General features: G+C 36.8%; 2 protein-coding genes across 3 annotated transcripts in view; one reads left to right on the top strand and one right to left on the bottom strand.

Annotated features, from left to right (window-relative positions):
- Positions 1–17,143, top strand: part of LOC124368392 (poly [ADP-ribose] polymerase) — a 46,134-nt gene extending 28,991 nt beyond the window's left edge. Inside the window, exons 12-19 of the mRNA XM_046825696.1 lie at positions 3,582–3,780; positions 7,347–7,475; positions 8,039–8,245; positions 9,129–9,365; positions 10,420–10,539; positions 11,059–11,219; positions 11,850–12,032; positions 15,948–17,143. Of these exons, the coding sequence (XP_046681652.1) occupies positions 3,582–3,780; positions 7,347–7,475; positions 8,039–8,245; positions 9,129–9,365; positions 10,420–10,539; positions 11,059–11,219; positions 11,850–12,032; positions 15,948–16,020 (1,309 nt within the window). The 3' untranslated portion in view covers positions 16,021–17,143. The remainder of the gene's footprint in view (positions 1–3,581; positions 3,781–7,346; positions 7,476–8,038; positions 8,246–9,128; positions 9,366–10,419; positions 10,540–11,058; positions 11,220–11,849; positions 12,033–15,947) is intronic.
- A 4,589-nt stretch (positions 17,144–21,732) lies between these two features.
- The window catches only part of LOC124368394 (alpha-tocopherol transfer protein-like), a 69,022-nt gene continuing 67,246 nt past the window's right edge, over positions 21,733–23,508 (bottom strand). The window contains exon 8 of one of the 2 annotated variants that reach the window (XM_046825701.1): positions 21,733–22,187. In XM_046825701.1, the coding sequence (XP_046681657.1) occupies positions 22,039–22,187 (149 nt within the window). In that variant the 3' untranslated portion in view covers positions 21,733–22,038. Of the gene's footprint in view, positions 23,414–23,508 lie in introns of both variants that reach the window. The other variant, XM_046825700.1, reaches the window with a different exon arrangement.

The following is a 23,508-nucleotide window of genomic DNA, read 5'->3' on the forward strand; positions in this document are numbered from 1 at the left end:
CGAGTAGAGAAAAGACTGTGTACAGACTTAACTAAATAGTAAATAATGTACACAAATTACTCTATCAAACTTTATTATTTGATTTTTGAGGTCAAAATAAGTAAGAAATTTTATATAAAGTATAGTCCTATCTTGCTTAGTTTACCATCTGTGTTGGTTCTTGTGGTTTAAAAAAATATATCTTTATACTAAATAAAGGTATAAAGTTAAAACTTTGCAAAATGTTTAGTCTAATCAGGCCCTGCTTCAGTTTACAAAATGGTGACCATACAAAATTTTCAAACTATAAACAATTATTAAATGGGATATCTGATGAAAAATTTATAAGAACGGTGAGATGTGAGTTACTTTCATATGAACATGTTGATACCAATTACAAACAATACAGCATTAATTAACGGCATTAATAATTCGATTTGTGCATTTTTAATGGAGGATGTTGCTCACTAAAGCCATTAATATTCTATTATTATATGTCCTTAGAATTCTATTAGAAATTAAGTTTAATGCAAAAAAATGTTTCAGATTAAATAATTTACTTATACAGGGGAAATGTATTTATAAAAGGGGAAAATCGTTTACATTCGTTAAGTAATGTTTTGAAGAGGGAAAACCCGTTGACTTAGTTCCGAACAAAACGATAACTTTCGCAGATTTCGGCTGTATTGGAAAGTAGCCCTTTACCATACAGATTGGTGCAATAATATCGCTTGTATAAAATCCATCTGATATGGGATTTAGACCAACTTCAAATTTAATTTTTGGTATTAACTATGTTTAATTTGTAATGAGACACAATTGCTGGAATTCCGGTAATATAGGGAAGACACTAGAATGCAAGAGTGCACCGACTTTTAAAATTGGCTTTCGCGAGGACAAGCAGACAGATATACAGACAGTAATGTTTAGTCTCTTGCTTGATACGCTTCAATAAAGCTCAGCCAACCAAAGGAGCAAAGGTCCAGGAGGTTTATACTGTTACTAACTAGTTACATGTCTCAAGGGAACTACGTTAGTGATGGGAAATGGCAAGTGAGGGACATTAACTCTGAGCACACAGCCCTGATAGTCCTAAATTTGTTCTTAATTTCGTTTTTTGTAGCATAGGAACGATATACAGGATGTAAAAAAAGTCCTGCACGGACTTTAGAATTCCTGGTCGATTATTACAGGTAGTGCAACAAAACTTGGTACATCATTTCTGCAGCTATAAATATCATTTTTGTAGGAAATACTATTTTTGTCATGTCAGGGGTATGGCCCGCAAAGACTCTGAAGGAAATTTAAATTGGAGCGTAGGTCTAGTATTACACCAAATTAAAGGTCTCGATTAGTGGAGTAAAATGCCACAAATCCAACTTGAAAAAATCCAACATTTAAAAAAGTTACGATGGTTTAAAGTTTGATATATTTACGTTGTAGGTTCTGTTCTGTGTGGTTTAATATTCTGTCTTGGCTGAAGTTGTTACAGTTAAACTTATTAAATGAATAACAGCATTAATAATTCGATTTGTGTATTTTTATTTGTCCTAGCAAAAAATATTTTGTATAAAAATGTTCATACAAAAGTAACTCATTCTTCACTATTATTGTAAATGTTTCATTAAATCTTCCATTTTGAGTTATTACAGTTTGAAAATTGTGTATGGCCACCGTTTTGAAACCTTATATGATATTTTTTGAACAGATCTTAATTAGAGTAAATATTTTACAAGGTTTAACTTTATACCTTTATTCAGATTAAAGATATAATTTATTGTACTGAAAACTCAAACACAGACTATACTTTATAGAATTATACTTTATATGACATTTCTGATTTATTTTGAACTGACAAATCAAATGGTAAAGTTCAATAGAGTACACTCTAATACTCTATTAGAGTGTATTAGAGTGTGTGTGGTAATTGTGGACACTCTGTATATATTTCTATGTAATTTTTCTCTTATATGAATCATAATGTTTTTAAACAAGTTATTGTTACTTTGTAATTCAGGTTTACTTAATCTTGTAATTGTAAATATTCCTTATTTGTACTTTTCTTGATCCGTTAGAATTCAAATTCATTTTTTTACTCCTTTAAGATATTAAAAATAATTCTTGTGTAAATATTTGGAATATGGAAAAGTATAAGCAAGACAACTGGAGGATAGATGTGGAAACTGGCTAAGTGAGGAGTGGGTAGCAGTAATGCAGACAAGATGATCTCAGTCTCTGTAACGAGCTAAACAACTTATAAATAATGTGTTGACAACAAGTGCTGGATAACAAGTAAAAATTAGTTGTTTCTAGAAAACTATAAACTTGAACTGGACCACAAATAACAGTAGGTGTGTAACTGGGTATCAATTAGTGATGGGAGAATCGAATACTTTAATGAATCGAATACAGTGAATTCGAATTCACCCCTGTATTCGAATACTTTTGCTCAGCTGAGCGTTTCTAACAGACAAGTCTAGACCTGTCTTACTTCTTTCCCGCAATCTATTGTTCCTGGGTTATTTCACTTGTTTGTCACGAATTCACCCCTGTATTCGAATATGTATTCGAATACTTTTGCTCAGCTGAGCGTTTCTAACAGACAAGTCTAGACCTGTCTTACTTTTTTCCCGCAATCTGTTGTTCCTGGGTTATTTCACTTGTTTGTCACGAATTCACCCCTGTATTCGAATACTTTTGCTCAGCTGAGCGTTTCTTACAGACAAGTCTAGACCTGTCTTACTTCTTTCCCGCAATCTGTTGCTCCTGGGTTATTTCACTTGTTTGTCACGAATTCACCCCTGTATTCGAATACTTTTGCTCAGCTGAGCGTTTCTAACAGACAAGTCTAGACCTGTCTTACTTCTTTCCCGCAATCTGTTGTTCCTGGGTTATTTCACTTGTTTGTCACGAATTCACCCCTGTATTCGAATATGTATTCGAATACTTTGGCTTTTGGTGCCTCGTATAAACAAGTCATACCCATGATATACGAACTTCAGAAGAAATATCTTTGTTTACCTGCTAATTCAGTAACGTCTGAAATACTATTTTCCACAGCAGGTCTTGTCACTAATTACCGTAGTAATAGACTGAAGTTAGAAAACCTCAATAATATTTTGTTTTTACACAACAATATAAAATAAATATTCATGTTTGTCTTTATTGCTTAAAACTGTAACTCTTAAATAATATGTATTTTTAAATTTAATAATTATACAATTAATTATACATTTTTTTCATGTATTAAAATTAGTAATAATTTTTTCAAATTATGAATCTCTCCTAAATTATTCTTTTCAAAGTCTCCATATATGTATTCATTTTAAACCTCATATGAATACGAATACAGCTCTTGGATATTTTATTTGAATACTATTTGTGAGAATAAACGAATACTCCAGGTTTGAATTCAATTCTTCCAGAGAAATTGTATTCATTTCAAAAGTATTTGAATTCATTTTGATGTATTCGAATATGTGAATACTCTGGTTGTATTCGAATACTATTCGATTCTGTATTCGATTCTCCCATCACTAGTATCAATCTGATTGAAGAGACTTGACGTGGACTAAAGTGAAGTTAACGCTTTGTTTGTCCAGGTACTGGGTATTCAGGGCGTGGGGTCGCATCGGCACCACTATCGGAGGTACCAAGCTGGACAACTGCTCTAGCCTGCAAGAGGCTCTCAGACTATTCAAGTCCAAGTACGAGGATGAAACAGGAAACGTGTGGGAGAACCGGCACAACTTCAAGAAGATGCCCCACAAGATGGTGCCCATGGACTTGGACATGGGGGTGGTCTGTTGATTTGCCACATTATTATTAGAGTTAGTTTGGTGTCTTTCTTTCATTCAAGAATTTAAATGGAATATCAGACCAGTTCTATTTTGTTAATATTTCAATATAGATTGTACTCAGTTTTTGGTATCAAATGTCCATTTAACAATCTTAACCCTTTGACTGCCATTCAATGAATATCCGTTGTTTATTTTCGTTCCTTAAACGCCAATCAACAGATATCTGTTGATCTGGCCCTTGGGCCTGCCTGCCCAGTTAATTTGATTTGTTAAAATACACAAACAATCGACGTGGTTCATATACCAAAGGTAAAGAGATGCCGCGCACAACATTGATTTTTTTTATTGTTCTATGGCAGGTGGTAATTTTAGAATGACTTTGCTATTTCTGTCTTTGAAAAAAAAAAATTTCACCCACTTTAATGTGATTGTTTTATAACAATCTCTCTCTCTCTCTCTCTCTCTCTCTCTATATATATATATATATATATATATATATATATATATATATATATATATATATGTATATGTATATGTATATGTATATGTATGTATATGTATATGTGTATATATAAAACTATACAAAATGTACCACATTTAGGTTATTATAACATTTTACAAAACCCCAAAACATTATTGTAATAACTATTCTTATCTTGTAATCATCCCTTTTTTAGAAACATATTATAACAATTTTGGTTTCTACATACATGAAAAGTAAAATCTTAGGTTTTCTCACAATATTTATTATTATAGTCTTCTTCCATTTATTGTAAACTTGCTGACCTGGCCACGCTTCGCTGTGGCTTCGTTATTATGCAATTAATATTATGTACAGATTATTCATTATTGTGAATTGTAATAAATGTAAGTAGGTTAAATAATACACCAACTTCAAACAATAATGTTATTCTAAATATTTAATACAGTAAAAATGTTTTAAATTTTAAATGTTAACAAATGTTTCTGCCTCTTTGATGAACTTCAGCTGAAAGTATTATCAGCTGTTAAGTATCAGTTCGCTTTGTATTACGTGTCGTAGCGCAGTCTGTCGGATCCAATATAAAACACACCAACATCAACAACAATTTATAATTAAAAAATTAATGAAATAAACTATTAAAATCTCTAAAAGTATGCCTATGTTACTTCCAGGAATGTGTAGAATCACTGTACAAAATTTCACGATGTTTCATGCATTGGTTCCAGAGTTATAACGGAACATACAAACAAACATTCGCATTTATATATTGTAAATAAAATGATACAAAATATAGTTATGTTTAAACTTTATAAACATACGAGGGCTGTTTTTTTTTCAAGTTCCGTTTGTTTCTCCAAATAACCAGCGTAGTGGCGGGAGGCGGGGCTGCGTGTTGTGCAATTGCGCCGCTCCCCCACTACAACCAACGCCGTTGCCGGCTCCAATCCATCAGTCGTAGCCAAGCTACGGGCGAGTAAAGATGGCCGCTACGATCAATTCTCCCGCCAGTTGTGAGTTGCGAAGTGTGATTCGTTTCCTTCAAGCTGAAGGATGTAGTGCTGCTGAAATCCATCGCAGAATGAGTGTTGTGTATGGTGAACACTGTATGAGTGATAGCGCGATAAGAAAATGGTGTAGGCTATTTGCTGAAGGTCGAACAGACGTCCATGACGAAGGCGGTCAAGGACGCAAGTCGGTCGCTACTGCAAGTTTGGTTGAACGAGTTGACCAAGCGATCCGGGAGAAACGGAGGTTTACAATTGATGAACTTTCTACCGAATTTCCAGCCATTTCAAGGTCTTCCTTGTACAAGATTGTGACCACCGAGCTAGGGTACCGAAAATTGTGTGCCCGTTGGGTACCCAAAATGTTGAGTGAGGATCACAAAACGAAGCGAATGGCGTCAGCCCTAACTTTTCTGACGCGATATGACAACGAGAAAGACAGTTTTTTAAAGTCTATTGTTACTGGGGATGAAACTTGGGTCCTGTATGAAAATCCAGAAACCAAGGAACAATCAAAGCAATGGATGCACACTCACTCCCCTAGCAAGCCCAAAAAATTCAAGCAGACTTTGACCAAAAGGAAAACAATGGCTACAGTGTTTTGGGACCAAAAAGGTGTGCTTCTGGTTGAGTTCATGCAACAGGGAACAACGATAACAAAGGAATCATACTGTGAGACTCTACATCGCCTCCGGAGAGCAATACAAAACAAACGGAGAGGAATGCTGTCATCCGGCGTGGTCCTGATCCACGATAATGCACAACCGCATAGTGCCAATGTCACAAAACAACTTCTGCAAAAGTTCAAATGGGAAGTTTTCGACCATCCGCCGTATAGTCCTGACTTGGCGCCCAGTGACTATCACCTCTTTCGAGAAATGAAGGCGTGGTTAGGTGGACGACGCTTCGCTGACAACGAAGAGCTTCAAGCAACTGTAAGGGTCTACCTGAGCTCACTGGCGGCAGACTTCTTCGAGGAGGGTATAGGAAAGCTTGTCTCTCGCTACGACAAGTGCCTCAACATTTTTGGTGACTACGTAGAAAAATAAGTAAGAAATTACGAATCTTTTGGTAATAAAATCATCTTTTTATCTCAATGTGTTTATTATTTATGGCCTATCGGAACTTGAAAAAAAAACAGCCCTCGTAAAAAAATGTTATTGTTTTTGCTCTCAAAATCCATGCTTCGTACACTACTTTCAATTTTTGTGCTAAAACTAATTCAAATGAAAATATTTACCCCACTTACTTATCATACAGTCAGGTTTGCAGTAAAAAACAGATTTTAGAAAGAAAGCTTGCAAAACTGGGAAAACAGCTTGGCGATTTACAGTTAAGCAGTTTCATTCAGATTCATAGTGATAACAAACATTTTCTCTAGAGGTCTTACATGTACTGAGTTAAATTGCTGCATTTGAAATTCCTAAAAAATTTAATCTAAAAGTCAAAACATTGAAAAACTAAGTAATTTAAGTTCTGGCTGAGATGTAACTCGTACTATGGGACAATCTATCTCTATGGTAGATGACAACTCAATAGATGAAGTTTGTCCAGTTAGATTTCTACAAATAAACTAATCAAGAGATTTGACAGGGGGAAAAGCAATTGGAAAACTTCACAGATTAGTGTCTTTAGGCATTTATGTTTTGGGAAATCTCAAAATTCACGAAATCTCTCAATGCACGATTCATTATGCTAATGACATATTTTGGACCTTTCCAACAGCACCGAATTGTACCACATAAGCTATGATTCCCTTCTGATCTGGGCATAGTGTTTGACAATAGCCTACCCAAATATCCTAAAAGGCACAGAGCTCTGTCGATTTTAAAGATCAGCTTCGAACATTTGTTGGTATCAGATTCTTCTTATCGTGTAGGAGAGTTCCCAGAGCACAACTGGGAGACCGATTGTTTGAGTCAAGTGGGTGGTCTGATATTGAAAACTTGTAGGAAGATTACTTTACTGATATTTTAAATCTTGTGAGTGCCGTTAGGCTACAGTTTTGTAATGCCACTTCTGTTTTCTGCTCAGAACCAATTGCATACTCACATAACTTTACTTCCTAACTGTCGACAGGATGAAAGCGACAATGTACAGCTGAAGATGGAGAGCGATGTGGACTCTAAACTGCCAAAACCAGTCCATGACCTCGTTGCTATGCTCTTCAATGTTGACACCATGAAAAAAGTTATGTTGGAGTTTGAGGTAAATATTTGTTGGGTTCTTACTTATTCTAATTCTATTATTGTTTGTGCTGTTTGGTCGTGCTGTTTGGTCATGTTCCTTCCACAAACTGTAGCCAGGTGGATTATAGCCTCCCCCTCCACCCTCATCCTCTTCCACCCACTAGCATTGTATTGATAGAGTAAAACAGTATTAACAGAAAAAATAAAAATAATACACACTTATGCACATCTTTATGCATCCTCTCATACATCCATACACATATTCAAATGGAAACATGAACTCATTAATTCATGTACACGGATATCCACAACATGACGATAATAACTTATCACATTTTAAATATCAACTTTCACATGATCCCAAAATTTGCTTGTTGTATCCATTAATTCTAGAACATATATACATGTGTATGGACAAACCATAGACTACATGAGACCAATAGAGTTAGCAAAGGTAAACACAGTGTGAAGCCAAGAAAATCATGCGCCTACAACATGGTGGCAGTGGCCGAGTATTGTGACTTATAATCTTTTGATATTCCTTGTTGCGAGAGCCATATTATTGTTTGTTGACTCTTGCAGCTCGACTTGGAGAAGATGCCACTGGGGAAGATCAGCAAGAAGCAGATCAACGTGGCTTACACTGTCCTCTCGGAGCTACAGAGGGTGCTGGAGAAAGAGAACAACAAGCTGGTGATCACGGATGCTACCAATCGCTTCTATACTCTTATACCTCACGACTTCGGCATCAAGCAGCCTCCACTGCTGGACAACGTAGAAATCATCAAGGTAATCTTCTAAGAAGTACAAAATCCTGAACTGAAAGTTACGTTCTTTTAACACAATTTGTGAATCTCTCATTAAAGATTACCTCGGTCTTTTATCCATATTTGACACATGTGGTACTAATGTTTTGTTAAGATTGAATTATCAATACCTAAATGATTAATACTTATTACTGAAGAATTCATGTATCTACAACTAAATCTGGAAATCAACAATTTTTGTTTCCCAAAGATTGGGTAGTTAGTTCCCTATGCTAAACCAATATTAAATGTAAGGAAAAGTAACAATGTAATCTCAAATGTAGTCCTATACATATTTTTAAAAATTGTCAAATGTTCTCGTATTCATAGTTTTCTAATGTGCTGTGTGGGACAGAGTAAGCTGGAGGTGCTGGAGAGCCTGCTGGAGCTGGACACGGTGTACAGAATTTTGAAGTTTTCTAATGTACTGTGTTGGACAGAGTAAGCTGGAGATGCTGGAGAGCCTGCTGGAGCTGGACACGGTGTACAGAATTTTGAAGTTTTCTAATGTACTGTGTTGGACAGAGTAAGCTGGAGGTGCTGGAGAGCCTGCTGGAGCTGGACACGGTGTACAGAATTTTGAAGTTTTCTAATGTACTGTGTTGGACAGAGTAAGCTGGAGATGCTGGAGAGCCTGCTGGAGCTGGACACTTGTGTACAGAATTTTGAAGTTTTCTAATGTACTGTGTTGGACAGAGTAAGCTGGAGATGCTGGAGAGCCTGCTGGAGCTGGACACGGTGTACAGAATTTTGAAGTTTTCTAATGTACTGTGTTGGACAGAGTAAGCTGGAGATGCTGGAGAGCCTGCTGGAGCTGGACACGGTGTACAGAATTTTGAAGTTTTCTAATGTACTGTGTTGGACAGAGTAAGCTGGAGATGCTGGAGAGCCTGCTGGAGCTGGAAGTAGCATACAGTTTGATGAAGAGCTCCGGGACAGGAGACGGAGAGAGCTCTGTACACCCTGTGGACGTTCACTACCACAAGCTCAATGCTGACATAGAGCCCCTGCCCAGAGACTCGGAAGAGTTCACTATACTGGAGAAGTATGTGAAGAACACCCATGCTGCAACCCACACCCAGTACAGCTTGCAGATAGAAGAGGTCAGTAACTTAAAACAGATAGCCTTAGGTCCATTCAACGTGGGATATGTAAAACTAAATTATAAAATTAATTAAATTGTAGAAATCCTTTAACATGTTGACTGCGGCAGATATCCTAGTGCGCTTCTTTGACTGACCATAGGCCTTTGTTAACATTTCCACATTTTGTTACACTTTATTTCATTTATCACACAAAATTTGATAAAAAACAAACAAAATTAGCTGAGTTCATAAATAATGTCTAACCTTAGCAGCTGCCACTGGAAAGTAAACAATGAATGCAGATGGTAATTTTACTATGCTTCAGGAGCGTGAGTACCAACATAATAAAAAAACCTTGACAATCGGACTCACAAAACCTACGAAAATTTAAAAATTTGCATTACTTTTTGAACATACCTCATGTATTGCGACATGAAAAACACAAATAATGATACAGCCCAAACATGGGCTGATAGATTAACAACACTGTCTTTCGGTTACGGCGATGAAATGGTTCGCCCTCGCGGATCAGGGAGCGATCATTTATGCCGTTAGGGCTTCATTTGGGGCCCTATTTGGGCCAAAAACAAAGTTATGGATAGCTATTTAGTAAGTTGGTGCTGCTATCTTATGGTTATTATTTCAACTACTTGGATGCCACATGCATCCTATAATATGTGAGTTCAAGAGGATTTGTGCTGTTATTGCTTGTTGGTTTATGGAGTGTCGTTGATGTCTATTTGTCGATAGTTAAATAAGTAATGTAGTTTATACATTTATGTTTTCAACACCTGTTAAAAAATATTTATAAATCTTGTGGATTAATGTAAATACATTTTAAAAAACTTGTTCAACATTATGTCAAAATCTGGTACATTCTACTCTTAATATATTCCGACCTAACTTAAAACTATATTCTTTATTTTAAAACTGTCTTAATAACATCTTTATCAAAATCATTTACGTAGAATGACTTTATTATGGAATTGTATGTTATTTTGAGAAAGCACCCACACATTTATCATACAAAATGTAGGCATCCTGAGGAATAAAAGAACCCTTTACATTTCAGATCTTCAAAGTTAAGAGGCATGGCGAGGAAAAGCGATTCAAACCCTTCAAGAAACTGCACAACAGAAAACTGCTATGGCACGGTTCCAGGCTTACCAACTTCGCAGGGATCCTGTCTCAGGTCAGTGTTTCACCTAAACTTGTGTGGTACTGCATTAAAATATGGAAATTTGCTGTATGGAATCTTTTAATTCCATTCATGGTCAGCATAGATTCTACCAAACCTTACAGTTTGAATTCAAAATACAAATCCATGGGAGCTCTAGTTTGTGTTCTTAATGGACTGATCGGCCAAAATATATTTTTTAACGTCTTCCTGAAGTTTTATCATTGTGGCAGTTTTATTGACAAGATCCTGTGTAACTTGATGTTGGCACTTCGCGCACTTTAGGATATTTAGACATTTTGTAATCAGGCCCAAATAAAAATGGCTGAAGATTAAAATGTGAATTTTTTCAGCTTGCACACAAGCTGTAGTTCCAAGGAGTGACATTTTTGACTTGTAGTAAGACCCTAAGAATGTCCATGTAAAATGTCAGTACAATCGGTCCAGAAGTTATTAAGTGGATGATGACTGTGATGACACAGAGTGACATCTTTAGACTTTATACAGTGTGTCTATTGAATGCTAAATGTGCAGGGCTTGCGTATCGCACCTCCCGAGGCCCCTACCACAGGCTACATGTTCGGCAAGGGTGTGTACTTCGCTGACATGGTCTCCAAGTCTGCCAACTATTGTATGACCAGTGCTACCAACAACACTGGGCTGATGCTGTTGTGTGAGGTGGCGTTGGGTGACATGTAAGTTTTGTATTTGTTAAGGTTTAATGAGGATTTTATTTTAGTTAGTAATTTAACAGTAATTACTTCTGTTGTTGTCGACAAATTCTGTACTGTTGAGTGAACAGAAGCTGGGTGTGCATTCAGTTACAGTTTCCACTTTATTTTATTGTGTTGTCACTGCACGTGTTGTACAAGTGCTCAACCTAACAAATGAGTAACAAAGGCAGCAGCGATAACGCCTGTACTATTTATTTATGTCCGAATGTGAGGAATTAATACATATCTGTTAGAAATTATTAAATCATTAGACAAATTATTTTGAGTTGCACTACTTTTGTATTTACCTAACCTAACCTAACTAGATGTAACATATGGCCATCATGGGTAGAATGAAATGAAACGTCTTTGAACTACACAGTTAAAGTTACGGCCCAAATTACTTTCTTACAAGTAACGTCCTGAAATAAAAATAAAAGTTAGTAAAGGAAATAAATTCCAACATTACATAGGAAAATTAAAAGCTGTTGATGTTTGGTTACAAATTAGAGGCTAAATCCCTCTCGGATGCCGATTCTCTTTTTATTGACATAGCGGACTTGTGGTATAATGTAACCTGCTTAACTAAATCTCAATGGATGGATGATACAGGTACGAGCGCACACACGCGGAGTACGTGGAGAAGCTGCCACCAGGTAAACACAGCTGCAAGGGAGTGGGAGCGACTTGGCCGGACCCGGACGAGAAACATGTTATGGACGACGGACTGGAGATTCCGTTCGGCAAACCTGTTGTGAAGAAGGAGCGCCATCAGACTTCGCTGCTTTACAACGAGTATCCTTTTACATGAAGTTTTATTTTATTTCTTTTAGTTCAGCTCTTACGTGTTTTGAAATATACTGCTCACACCCCAGCAATTTCATGAACCTAACTCTGCAAAATTTGCAGGAAATGTTCTGAAAGTTCAGTGATCGTAAAACGGTGATTATCACAACATTTTTCATCGGTTTTCATCAAGTAGTCTTCAGTAACCGGGCTCGGCCGATCACACCCATCCTCATGGTGAACATTGGTGTGGCCATTTTAAAAATCAATGCACCACTGCCTCACTGTTTTCAGTCTGCGGAAAGTGTCCCTTTAGATTTGAATTTGGACTCTAACAATGGGAGCCTCCTACTATCTGGTATACTCCTGGACAGGTTCTGGTTGGCTGCATTTCTGCCAACGATAGGCAAGCTGTCGGGGTGAATGTGAAGTCGTGTTGTGTGCGGCTATTGTGTAGAGTAGGCCAGGTGTCGGGGTGAATGTGGAGTCGTGTTGTGTGCGGCTATTGTGTAGAGTAGGCCAGGTGTCGGGGTGAATGTGGAGTCGTGTTGTGTGCGGCTATTGTGTAGAGTAGGCCAGGTGTCGGGGTGAATGTGGAGTCGTGTTGTGTGCGGCTATTGTGTAGAGTAGGCCAGGTGTCGGGGTGAATGTGGAGTCGTGTTGTGTGCGGCTATTGTGTAGAGTAGGCCAGGTGTCGGGGTGAATGTGGAGTCGTGTTGTGTGCGGCTATTGTGTAGAGTAGGCCAGGTGTCGGGGTGAATGTGGAGTCGTGTTGTGTGCGGCTATTGTGTAGAGTAGGCCAGGTGTCGGGGTGAATGTGGAGTCGTGTTGTGTGCGGCTATTGTGTAGAGTAGGCCAGGTGTCGGGGTGAATGTGGAGTCGTGTTGTGTGCGGCTATTGTGTAGAGTAGGCCAGGTGTCGGGGTGAATGTGGAGTCGTGTTGTGTGCGGCTATTGTGTAGAGTAGGCCAGGTGTCGGGGTGAATGTGGAGTCGTGTTGTGTGCGGCTATTGTGTAGAGTAGGCCAGGTGTCGGGGTGAATGTGGAGTCGTGTTGTGTGCGGCTATTGTGTAGAGTAGGCCAGGTGTCGGGGTGAATGTGGAGTCGTGTTGTGTGCGGCTATTGTGTAGAGTAGGCCAGGTGTCGGGGTGAATGTGGAGTCGTGTTGTGTGCGGCTATTGTGTAGAGTAGGCCAGGTGTCGGGGTGAATGTGGAGTCGTGTTGTGTGCGGCTATTGTGTAGAGTAGGCCAGGTGTCGGGGTGAATGTGGAGTCGTGTTGTGTGCGGCTATTGTGTAGAGTAGGCCAGGTGTCGGGGTGAATGTGGAGTCGTGTTGTGTGCGGCTATTGTGTAGAGTAGGCCAGGTGTCGGGGTGAATGTGGAGTCGTGTTGTGTGCGGCTATTGTGTAGAGTAGGCCAGGTGTCGGGGTGAATGTGGAGTCGTGTTGTGTGCGGCTATTGTGTAGAGTAGGCCAGGTGTCGGGGTGAATGTGGAGTCGTGTTGTGTGCGGCTATTGTGTAGAGTAGGCCAGGTGTCGGGGTGAATGTGGAGTCGTGTTGTGTGCGGCTATTGTGTAGAGTAGGCCAGGTGTCGGGGTGAATGTGGAGTCGTGTTGTGTGCGGCTATTGTGTAGAGTAGGCCAGGTGTCGGGGTGAATGTGGAGTCGTGTTGTGTGCGGCTATTGTGTAGAGTAGGCCAGGTGTCGGGGTGAATGTGGAGTCGTGTTGTGTGCGGCTATTGTGTAGAGTAGGCCAGGTGTCGGGGTGAATGTGGAGTCGTGTTGTGTGCGGCTATTGTGTAGAGTAGGCCAGGTGTCGGGGTGAATGTGGAGTCGTGTTGTGTGCGGCTATTGTGTAGAGTAGGCCAGGTGTCGGGGTGAATGTGTCGTGGGTGAATTGTGAAGTCGTGGGGTGAATGTGGAGTCGTGTTGTGTGCGGCTATTGTGTAGAGTAGGCCAGGTGTCGGGGTGAATGTGGAGTCGTGTTGTGTGCGGCTATTGTGTAGAGTAGGCCAGGTGCCGGGGTGAATGTGGAGTCGTGTTGTGTGCGGCTATTGTGTAGAGTAGGCCAGGTGCCGGGGTGAATGTGGAGTCGTGTTGTGTGCGGCTATTGTGTAGAGTAGGCCATGAAGTGTGTGCGGCGGTAGAGTGTGTGAATGTGGAGTCGTGTTGTGTGCGGCTATTGTGTAGAGTAGGCCAGGTGTCGGGGTGAATGTGGAGTCGTGTTGTGTGCGGCTATTGTGTAGAGTAGGCCAGGTGTCGGGTGAATGTGGAGTCGTGTTGTGTGCGGCTATTGTGTAGAGTAGGCCAGGTGTCGGGGTGAATGTGGAGTCGTGTTGTGTGCGGCTATTGTGTAGAGTAGGCCAGGTGCCGGGGTGAATGTGGAGTCGTGTTGTGTGCGGCTATTGTGTAGAGTAGGCCAGGTGTTGGGGTGAATGTGGAGTCGTGTTGTGTGCGGCTATTGTGTAGAGTAGGCCAGGTGTCGGGGTGAATGTGGAGTCGTGTTGTGTGCGGCTATTGTGTAGAGTAGGCCAGGTGTTGGGGTGAATGTGGAGTCGTGTTGTGTGCGGTTATTGTGTAGAGTAGGCCAGGTGTCGGGGTGAATGTGGAGTCGTGTTGTGTGCGGTTATTGTGTAGAGTAGGCCAGGTGTCAGGGTGAATGTGGAGTCGTGTTGTGTGCGGCTATTGTGTAGAGTAGGCCAGGTGTCGGGGTGAATGTGAAGTCGTGTTGTGTGCGACTATTGTGTAGAGTAGGCCAGGTGTCAGGGTGAATGTGGAGTCGTGTTGTGTGCGGCTATTGTGTAGAGTAGGCCAGGTGTCGGGGTGAATGTGGAGTCGTGTTGTGTGCGGTTATTGTGTAGAGTAGGCCAGGTGTCAGGGTGAATGTGGAGTCGTGTTGTGTGCGGCTATTGTGTAGAGTAGGCCAGGTGTCGGGGTGAATGTGAAGTCGTGTTGTGTGCAACTATTGTGTAGAGTAGGCCAGGTGTCAGGGTGAATGTGAAGTCGTGTTGTGTGCGACTATTGTGTAGAGTAGGCCAGGTGTCAGGGTGAATGTGAAGTCGTGTTGTGTGCGGCTATTGTGTAGAGTAGGCCAGGTGTCGGGGTGAATGTGAAGTCGTGTTGTGTGCAACTATTGTGTAGAGTAGGCCAGGTGTCGGGGTGAATGTGGAGTCGTGTTGTGTGCGGCTATTGTGTAGAGTAGGCCAGGTGTCGGGGTGAATGTGGAGTCGTGTTGTGTGCGGCTATTGTGTAGAGTAGGCCAGGTGTCGGGGTATGTAGACCGCTAAGCCCAACTTTACAGTTGGGGAACGTTCAGAATCATATCTAAATTATTAGTTAACAATATTCTCATCATCAAAGCTGGTAACGTTTGGATAGAGGAAATCTGGTGGCAGATCCACAGTAAATAAATAATCCTCTGGAAAGGTGTCCTCTTCCGGTCATGACTAGACGAGGTTGCAACTCGTATTCCCGTAAACGTCACAAAATTGCTAATGGACAAATCGATTGAGGTTAGTATTTCTTTGTGAATGTGGGGTTTAGATGCAGTTTACCTTCCTCCTAGTGCTTAGTGCTGAAGAGATCAGAAGGCAATGAAGAAGCTCGAATTCAAACATTTCTAACAAAATGTACATTATAGATCAGTTGCTGCTGTATCTATGAAATTACTTATACTTGAAAGTGATGGAGTTATGAAATGTGTCACTGTCAGATATGACAGTTATTACTACTGTATATACATAAACAGAAAAATCTTACTAATTGTACAAAAATGTCATATAAATACCTTAAAATAAAATTTACTTTTAATTATTTTTATAGATGATTACTGGGTTAAATTGCGATGTAGCCAAGTGTACTTGTAATGTATTAGTGTACTTTGTGCCGTCAGTTTTTCATTAATATTTTCCTCAACAGTTTGTCAGGTACATCGTGTACGACGTCGCTCAAGTGAAAGCCAGATACTTGTTCAAAATGAAGTTCGACTACAAGTTCTAGTTTTCCCGTTCCTCATTGTACAGTCGACTGTTGTTCGTGTTTCGTCGATTTTCATTACATTCTTGAATATTCAGTGTAAAACCACTGTGTTAAACATTTAAGTTTCAATTAATAGAAACAGTTTTCTATTCAATAAAAGACTTGTGTACAATAAATTGGTTTTGTAGTTTTCTGTGGTTCACTTTGTTTTGTCAACTAATCTCACAGTTCCCACAGGATTTACTTACAACAAAGTTTGAGATACACGATACACACAGACTGCTATAGTAAATACTACTATCAGAGTCTGCTAGTCTCCGTGTCAATAAATATTTACTGTCATTTGTAATACATTTTAGAGGTGAACATTCCGATTTACTTGTCAACTATAAATTTTCAGAAATGCCACAATTTTATACAATCTAGTGTAGTTACCTAATATAATGTACAATTTAAACTATTCGTTATGTTCTGTTTAATTTGTTTTAGTGTTTAACTTACTTTACTTATTTAAGTTTTAACTAAGCAAACTTTTGCTATGTTAAACCATTATTTCTGATACATTAAATATATAGTGAATATTGTTTAGAAGATGTTTGTGTTTATCTACCAAATATTCAGTTGTACTAAATGTTGTGCAAAGCAGCTATCTCATATTTTGCTTGTTTCTTATTGTTTCATTGTTTTTATTCTTAAGTGGGAAATAATTAAACATAATGAAAGTATCCATGATTTTTCAGGGAAGGGGTGGAACTTGAAGATTTCCACCACTGTTATAGAAAACATTATGTAGTTCCTATAACAGGATTATTTAACAAGTCAAGTCTCTTCACATTCCATTAGGCTAATAGCCTTTCCAACTTTTATATTTTATCATTAAATAATTAAATTTTACATCAATATCCTGTTATAATATTTATTCGAATATCAGATGTTGACAAAGTTTACATACTTTTTCACTAGTATGTATAGAGAAAAAGTTTTTCAACAGGAGTTTATATATTAAAATTACACAAATTTCTGACATTTTTTCAGCGCATTTATTGTTGTTTTTATTTCTCCACGAAATATACCATATGTTTGTTGAGTTATTATTGTGTGTGTATTATTTTGTTTGAATTGTGTAATAAATAAGACCTAATTATTTTGTCTTTTCATTTTCACTTTTAGTTGTTGTTACTTACTCAAGGTCAGTGAGACCAATTATATTTTTATTTGATTAACACTAAAAGACCAAATATTTTGTTTTATTTCGATATGTTCTGATTTATTTCAAGAGAACATTTGACACATTGGATATTGACCATGGTAACCCCAAACATTCTTATCATTGCTCTGTTATATATTTGTACCTTGTCATGTTACAAAATGGTTTATTCAATATTTGCATTCTCTGTAAAGTAAAACATAGAAAAGATTCCTTTATGCACTGGCAGAACGAAAGTATTAATCAGGAAAATTACGAGAAGTTTGAGAAATACATATCAGCAAAATTAGTAAGCTCATTGTTAGATTTTTCTTTTTTTGTTAAAAAAGCTTTGGTAGAAAATTTATCTTATTCAGAATACAATATGAATCAGTTTATATATTTTGCAATTTGCGTTACAAAATTTAAAAATATTATATTTGATTGATAAAACAAATTTTAAATAATTTTAACTGCCAGTCAACAATCTTTTTAACCATATTTTTGGACAAAAAATGGTGTTTGTTTTTTCTTAATCTTATAGGGGAATTAAAAAAAACTATGTCACGCTTGAAAATGGGTCAGTACTTTAACCCTATATTTGTTGACGACTAGTTTGTTCCTCTAGTGTTGAGCCACTAGCCACTAGTCACTAGTCGATTTTGCACTCTTTTTAATCAAATTCGTGGTATTGAAAATAAGACTTAAATAGGACAAACGTTATATGAAATTATTTGGGGCGTTTCACAGATTAATTTGATGTATAGTTTATTGTTATATAATGCGTAACAGGTATGCACTGAAATAATGAAGTTACAAATACAAATGTTGGTTTACTGTGTCTGTTTGCGCACTATGAGAGAACCTGTAAACATTTTCTTTCTTATACTTTTGCAATGGGAAATTTTGTTCGGGAATGAGTTTGGCTACATCACTGCGTTCAGAATTTCTTTCTCAACAAGATTGTCTGCTTCAAACTTCTATCCACTGCTATGTGTTGTGAAGACAGACCTTCTATGCAATCATTGTTTGCGATATTTCATTAATTTCCAACAACTTGTTTCACTAGTGATGCACTGGCATTACTCATTGTGTATTTTAAATTTGTATGTGAATTCTAAGCTTGTGTCTATAAACTAAATGTCGAACAATGTTTATTTGTGATTTATTTATTGGACAATAATTAGTGACATTCACAGGTCTGTGGGCTAAATTTGTGATATAAAAATCGTTATACGTTGGCCTTGTTCTAGTTTACAAGTTATTTCATTATGATTTATTTATTAAACACTATGAGTGAGCTAGTAAACTTCAGGTGAACATAAGACAATTATAATGAAATAATGAGTTTTTGTTATAATACATTTACATCATTTGAAGTATTTTTTGAAAATATATTGTGTGCTTTTATTTCTTGAAATATACTTAGGATTTGCAACAAACATTTTTACATGTAATCCTATAAAAAAAGAATATAGCCTATTTTTTAAATTATACTTTTCTGAAATTGTATGTTCTACAACATAGAGCAGGTCTCAAAATATAATAAGCATACAAAGAATATCTCAACATTTTAAAATGTGAAGGTCATTTTTTGCAAAAACAACATTTTAAAATTTGCAAAAAAAATCACAACTAACAAAAGAGTGCCTGCGATTATAGGAATTTCAACTGCCACATCCAGGATTAAAGTGATATACAAGGACTGTCCAGAAAGTAACGTACGTTTTGAAATAAAAATTATCAAAGTGAAAAATAACAATTTGTATTATTTACATTTTGAAGGTAAACTCTTAAGATATTTGTCTACATAATTCACTGCTGAAGCAAGTTTCTGTGTTTTGTTGTCTTCTGTTCAATTTTTAGGAAACCCACCAGGCACAAAATATATGGTGACCAAATTTAAACCACAATTTTATGAACTAAACTTTGTGAAATTTGGGGGAAATGTTCTGGAGTTCTGTAATTGTGAAATGACAATTTTCATAATATTTAGTTGATTTTTGCCACCGATTCATCACTCACAAGAGAAGGTCTACCACTTTGATGATACTCATCATGAACACTGGTTTATCCATTTTTGTACCAGTCCTCACTTGACTTTCACTAATTATTACTTGATCACTGTACACATCTTCTTGCCAATCTTCTGTTCGACTATTGGTCAATACTTGGGAAACACTATACATAAACAGAAATAAAGAAAAACTCATGAACAATGAAGAGGGCCCTATTGAAAATTCCAATCTTCTTTCTTCGCAATTTATTCAAAAATTAAACTCTAGTCAAACCTAATTTTTCATACTGGCTGAAATATTTCCAAAATTTTTGTATTTACATTTTTACACCATATGTTATTATTTAATATTAATTGTAACAAACAATGTGTAAATATTTATTTGTGGAGTTGCCTGAAGATGAAACCTTTGGTTTCGAAAGGCCTCATCCAAAAAATAAACAATTTGGAAAAAGTAGTGTTTTTATTAACATTTAGCTATGGGATTGTTTTTCGATATGACCTAGGCTTTCGATATGGTCAATCGCAATGTTTTGCTCAAAATCTACATGTACTTTGCATTATAGGTTTTTGTACTCTGGATTTCATCTTACCTACGTGGGAGGATGCTATATGTTCATCTGCCTTTTTTGGGCAGCCATAAATGACAAAATTAGCCTCTTCAAAATCAACTAAGAGGAGTCCTGCAGAGTTCAGTACTTGGATTAGTCCTGTTCCTCTTGTGTATGAATGACCTCCCAAACTGTATTACTAGTGCCAATGCTAACAATTTGTTTTTTTTGTAGACAATACAGTTAAAATCCCAAATCGCTTGGATCTCGTAACTCTAGTTTCTGAAGAAACACATAAAATAACTCTGTGGTTTCAGCATAATCCATTTGGGACTTGAAGAGATTTCATCTTATGACTTTGTTTCTCAGTATTCAGATTGACAACAAACTAAGCTTCCACGATCATATTCAGCTTATCTGTAAGAATCTAGGCTTGGGGATTTTCATTATAAGAAACTTTAAAGTTTGCTGATACCACAGTACTCTTGGCTGCTTACTATGAGCTGATCTAACCTACCCCTTTCTCACATATGCAGTAGTTGTTTGGGGATGTGAAAGTATACACATAAAATAAATTTATTTTCAAACTCCAGAAAAGGGTGTTGTTAGCAGATTTTGGGAAACTTCAAGTAGGTCGCTTTTTAGAGAGGCCAAAGTTTTAACATTCCCATCTTGAACTGCATTACATTTGTTCATGAAAACCTCCATCTTTTCAAAACACATAATTCCCAACTTTGCTACAATCTACGTCACTCCAATAAATTAACATTCCTGCCCTTAAAACTAACTTTCTTGAAAGACCTTTATTAATCAGCAGTATTAAACTTAACAATGCTGTCCCAGACTCTATAAAAGTAAAAACAAGTAATTAGTTTTAAAAATATTGTGTTTCTGGAGTAACAGAAAATGATGGCAAATGTCCTTAACTGTTTGTGTTAACCTTACAAATCATTTGTCTACAAAAGTGAACTTAAATCAAAGAGCTTAAATATAGTTCCAGGGATCAGAAGAAATACATGAATAGATCCAATATCCACATTTTATCATATTTAGCTTGCCTCATGAATACTGTACAACATTACGCAAAACGGTTAAATTAAGTATGAAGTAGTAATTATTTTTGTTTTCTTATTTAACAGTTTAATAGTTTTATAAAACATTGAATATATAATGTTTACCACATATTACCTCATAACTATAATCTTTTAATTATTGTTTGTATCAGAGTATAACAGTTTCATTTTCAGACTCCCAAATGCTAATTATATTTGGATTAGTTCTTGAGTTACATTTCAGATTGGATTAGAGTAAGAAGCTTGATTCAATTCATGAGGAAAGTTTTTATATGAGCTGGAAAATGTCTAAATCCTTTGTTTGAATTTTATTATGAGGATTGATGAAAGGATAGTTGGATCTTTGACATTTGCCATCGTTATAAGTTACAAGATACCGTAGTATAAAACTACATTTCGAGGATTGAAATCTATACTCTTCTTCAAGTATTAAAATCCCGAACACATTATAAATCTGTAAACTAAAAAAGTGTGATAATGGACTGTAACTCAGAGTTATAATAATTATTATAGTAATAACTGACGATACACAAATTACATGAAGCCCAGACTAGAGCCCAAGCGATGTCACTGCACAGAAGTCAAGAGTACAAACATCTCATCTACACCCGAAATGACAGAAAGTGGAGCACCGCTCGGATTCATTTTAACAGAAAGATTTGACATTGGTTGATATTAACGTCTCTGAGTTACATACAGGTAGACCATTTGCAATTGGGGTTGGTGTTAGAATATACCATCAATTGAGAAGATCTGATAGTTACATAAAAATCTCTAAAACAAAATGTAATGTGATTCTGTTTACACTGTTCTGGCACATCTACTGAACCTAAGTTGAAGGTACAGAGTGAGATTTGTGATAAATGGAGTTGATGGGATATGTAGAAGTCACCATTACAATTCATCTACACTCATATGCATCTTTATTATTTACTTATTGAGCACCTAAGACTAATATATTATACAAATCTCTCATTATTACAAGTAATACAATACAAGTGTGTTTTATGCATTCGCATTACAACATGAGGTAAATTTTATCATTAAAATCTTATACTCTATGATGTTCTTTCAAGATAATATTATCACAAACATTCTTCTCTAATAGGTACTTAAAGTTACAACAAAAACAAATGTGCTATTTACAAATGACGGGAGTATCACCTTAGATATGATGAGTTACAAACATTACAATGACTCCAATCTGATTCACTAATCGATTTCTAGTGTTTTGAAGGAACCCTCCAACTCTATGATCTGGTTTTTCGGTTTCGTCACTCGTTTCTTCAGATCTGCTGTGATTTTCTCCGAGTCCTTGAGCCACTCCTTGTAATTTTTGCTGACCAGCTGAATGTGGTCCTCTGAAAAGTGTGCAAAAATTAAAATTTGATCAGGCTAATTATTTTTGTTGGCCAACATTATGCTATTTAGGTTTTACAGGGCAATTATGCTCACACCACGATCACAGTATCCACCTAGCTCTAAACATAGGACAATTTATGATTTAAATTGCTCAAATGCAAGCATAATTAGTTCAACAAAAAGACAAAAGTAGTTTAGAGGTAATAAAGCTCAAAACAGTTTAATTATTAAAACAAATCTGAAATGTCATATGTTTGCATATATATGTGGAAATTTTCTATTATAAAATCTAGATTTCTAATTTGACTTTGGTTTTATCGTGTTTTTATTTGTTAATTCCCTTGTGTGCTTAGTGTCAGGGTTTGACTTCTGAAAAGGACAGCAGATATAACTTCTTGAAATGATTGTGTTTGTGTAACAATGTTCGTGTAACCGTGTTTGTGTAACAATGTTTGTGTAATAATGGCAAGTGTCATCAGTCCTGGCATCTATCATCTATAATAAAGATCAAACAAAGAATGTTAAGTAATTTTACAATGGATATCTGACCATCTTGTGGAATTAGTAAATATTCAAAATAGAGCTTACAAATGTTGAATGATAATATGATTAAACTTGAATATGGGTAAACAGGATAAACTTAATTATTATAGTTCTTTGGTTGAAAACTGTAATGTAGATTCCAGAAAGTATTGGAATGTAATAACAAATAATTAAACGTAAGAAGCAATCAATTGATACAATTAACATTAATGGATCACCAGTAAAAGTAGATAGCTAAGTTTTTCATCTTTAATCACAATCACACAAAAACATTGCTCCAAAGCTTAGGCAAGACGAATTTGGCTGTAATATTTTCTTGGAAAAGAATGTGTGCGTGAGAGTGTGCTATGACAGAATTTTGTATTGACTAATCATTGATAGCAGAAGCTATTTTAAGCATAAAAAATAAACAAAACTGTGGGTCGGATGGCATAAATATTGCAAGAATAAAAGATAATTGGGATATAGTAGCTAAGATCTTTGAGATTGTAAAGGGATAATTCTCAATTATATTGAGAAGCAGTGTTTTTTTTTGCAAAAAATTAGTACAGATTTCTACCTGGGAAAGAACAGACAGCTCTATACGTCTGAACGTCTTTGTCACCCAAGTTTTTGGATCTCTTCAGAAGGACATGGACTCCAGATTCCAGGAGTCGTGTGTGACAGCGCCAAATTTGATATGCTGCATCAAGCAGAAGGTGACATGGAGGTAAATTCAACATTTACATTGAATCAAACCTTCCCACCATACCTCTGTTTTATGTTTGTTTTAAAATT

Source organism: Homalodisca vitripennis, chromosome 8 (assembly GCF_021130785.1).
Source record: "Homalodisca vitripennis isolate AUS2020 chromosome 8, UT_GWSS_2.1, whole genome shotgun sequence".
Taxonomy (NCBI): domain Eukaryota; kingdom Metazoa; phylum Arthropoda; class Insecta; order Hemiptera; family Cicadellidae; genus Homalodisca; species Homalodisca vitripennis.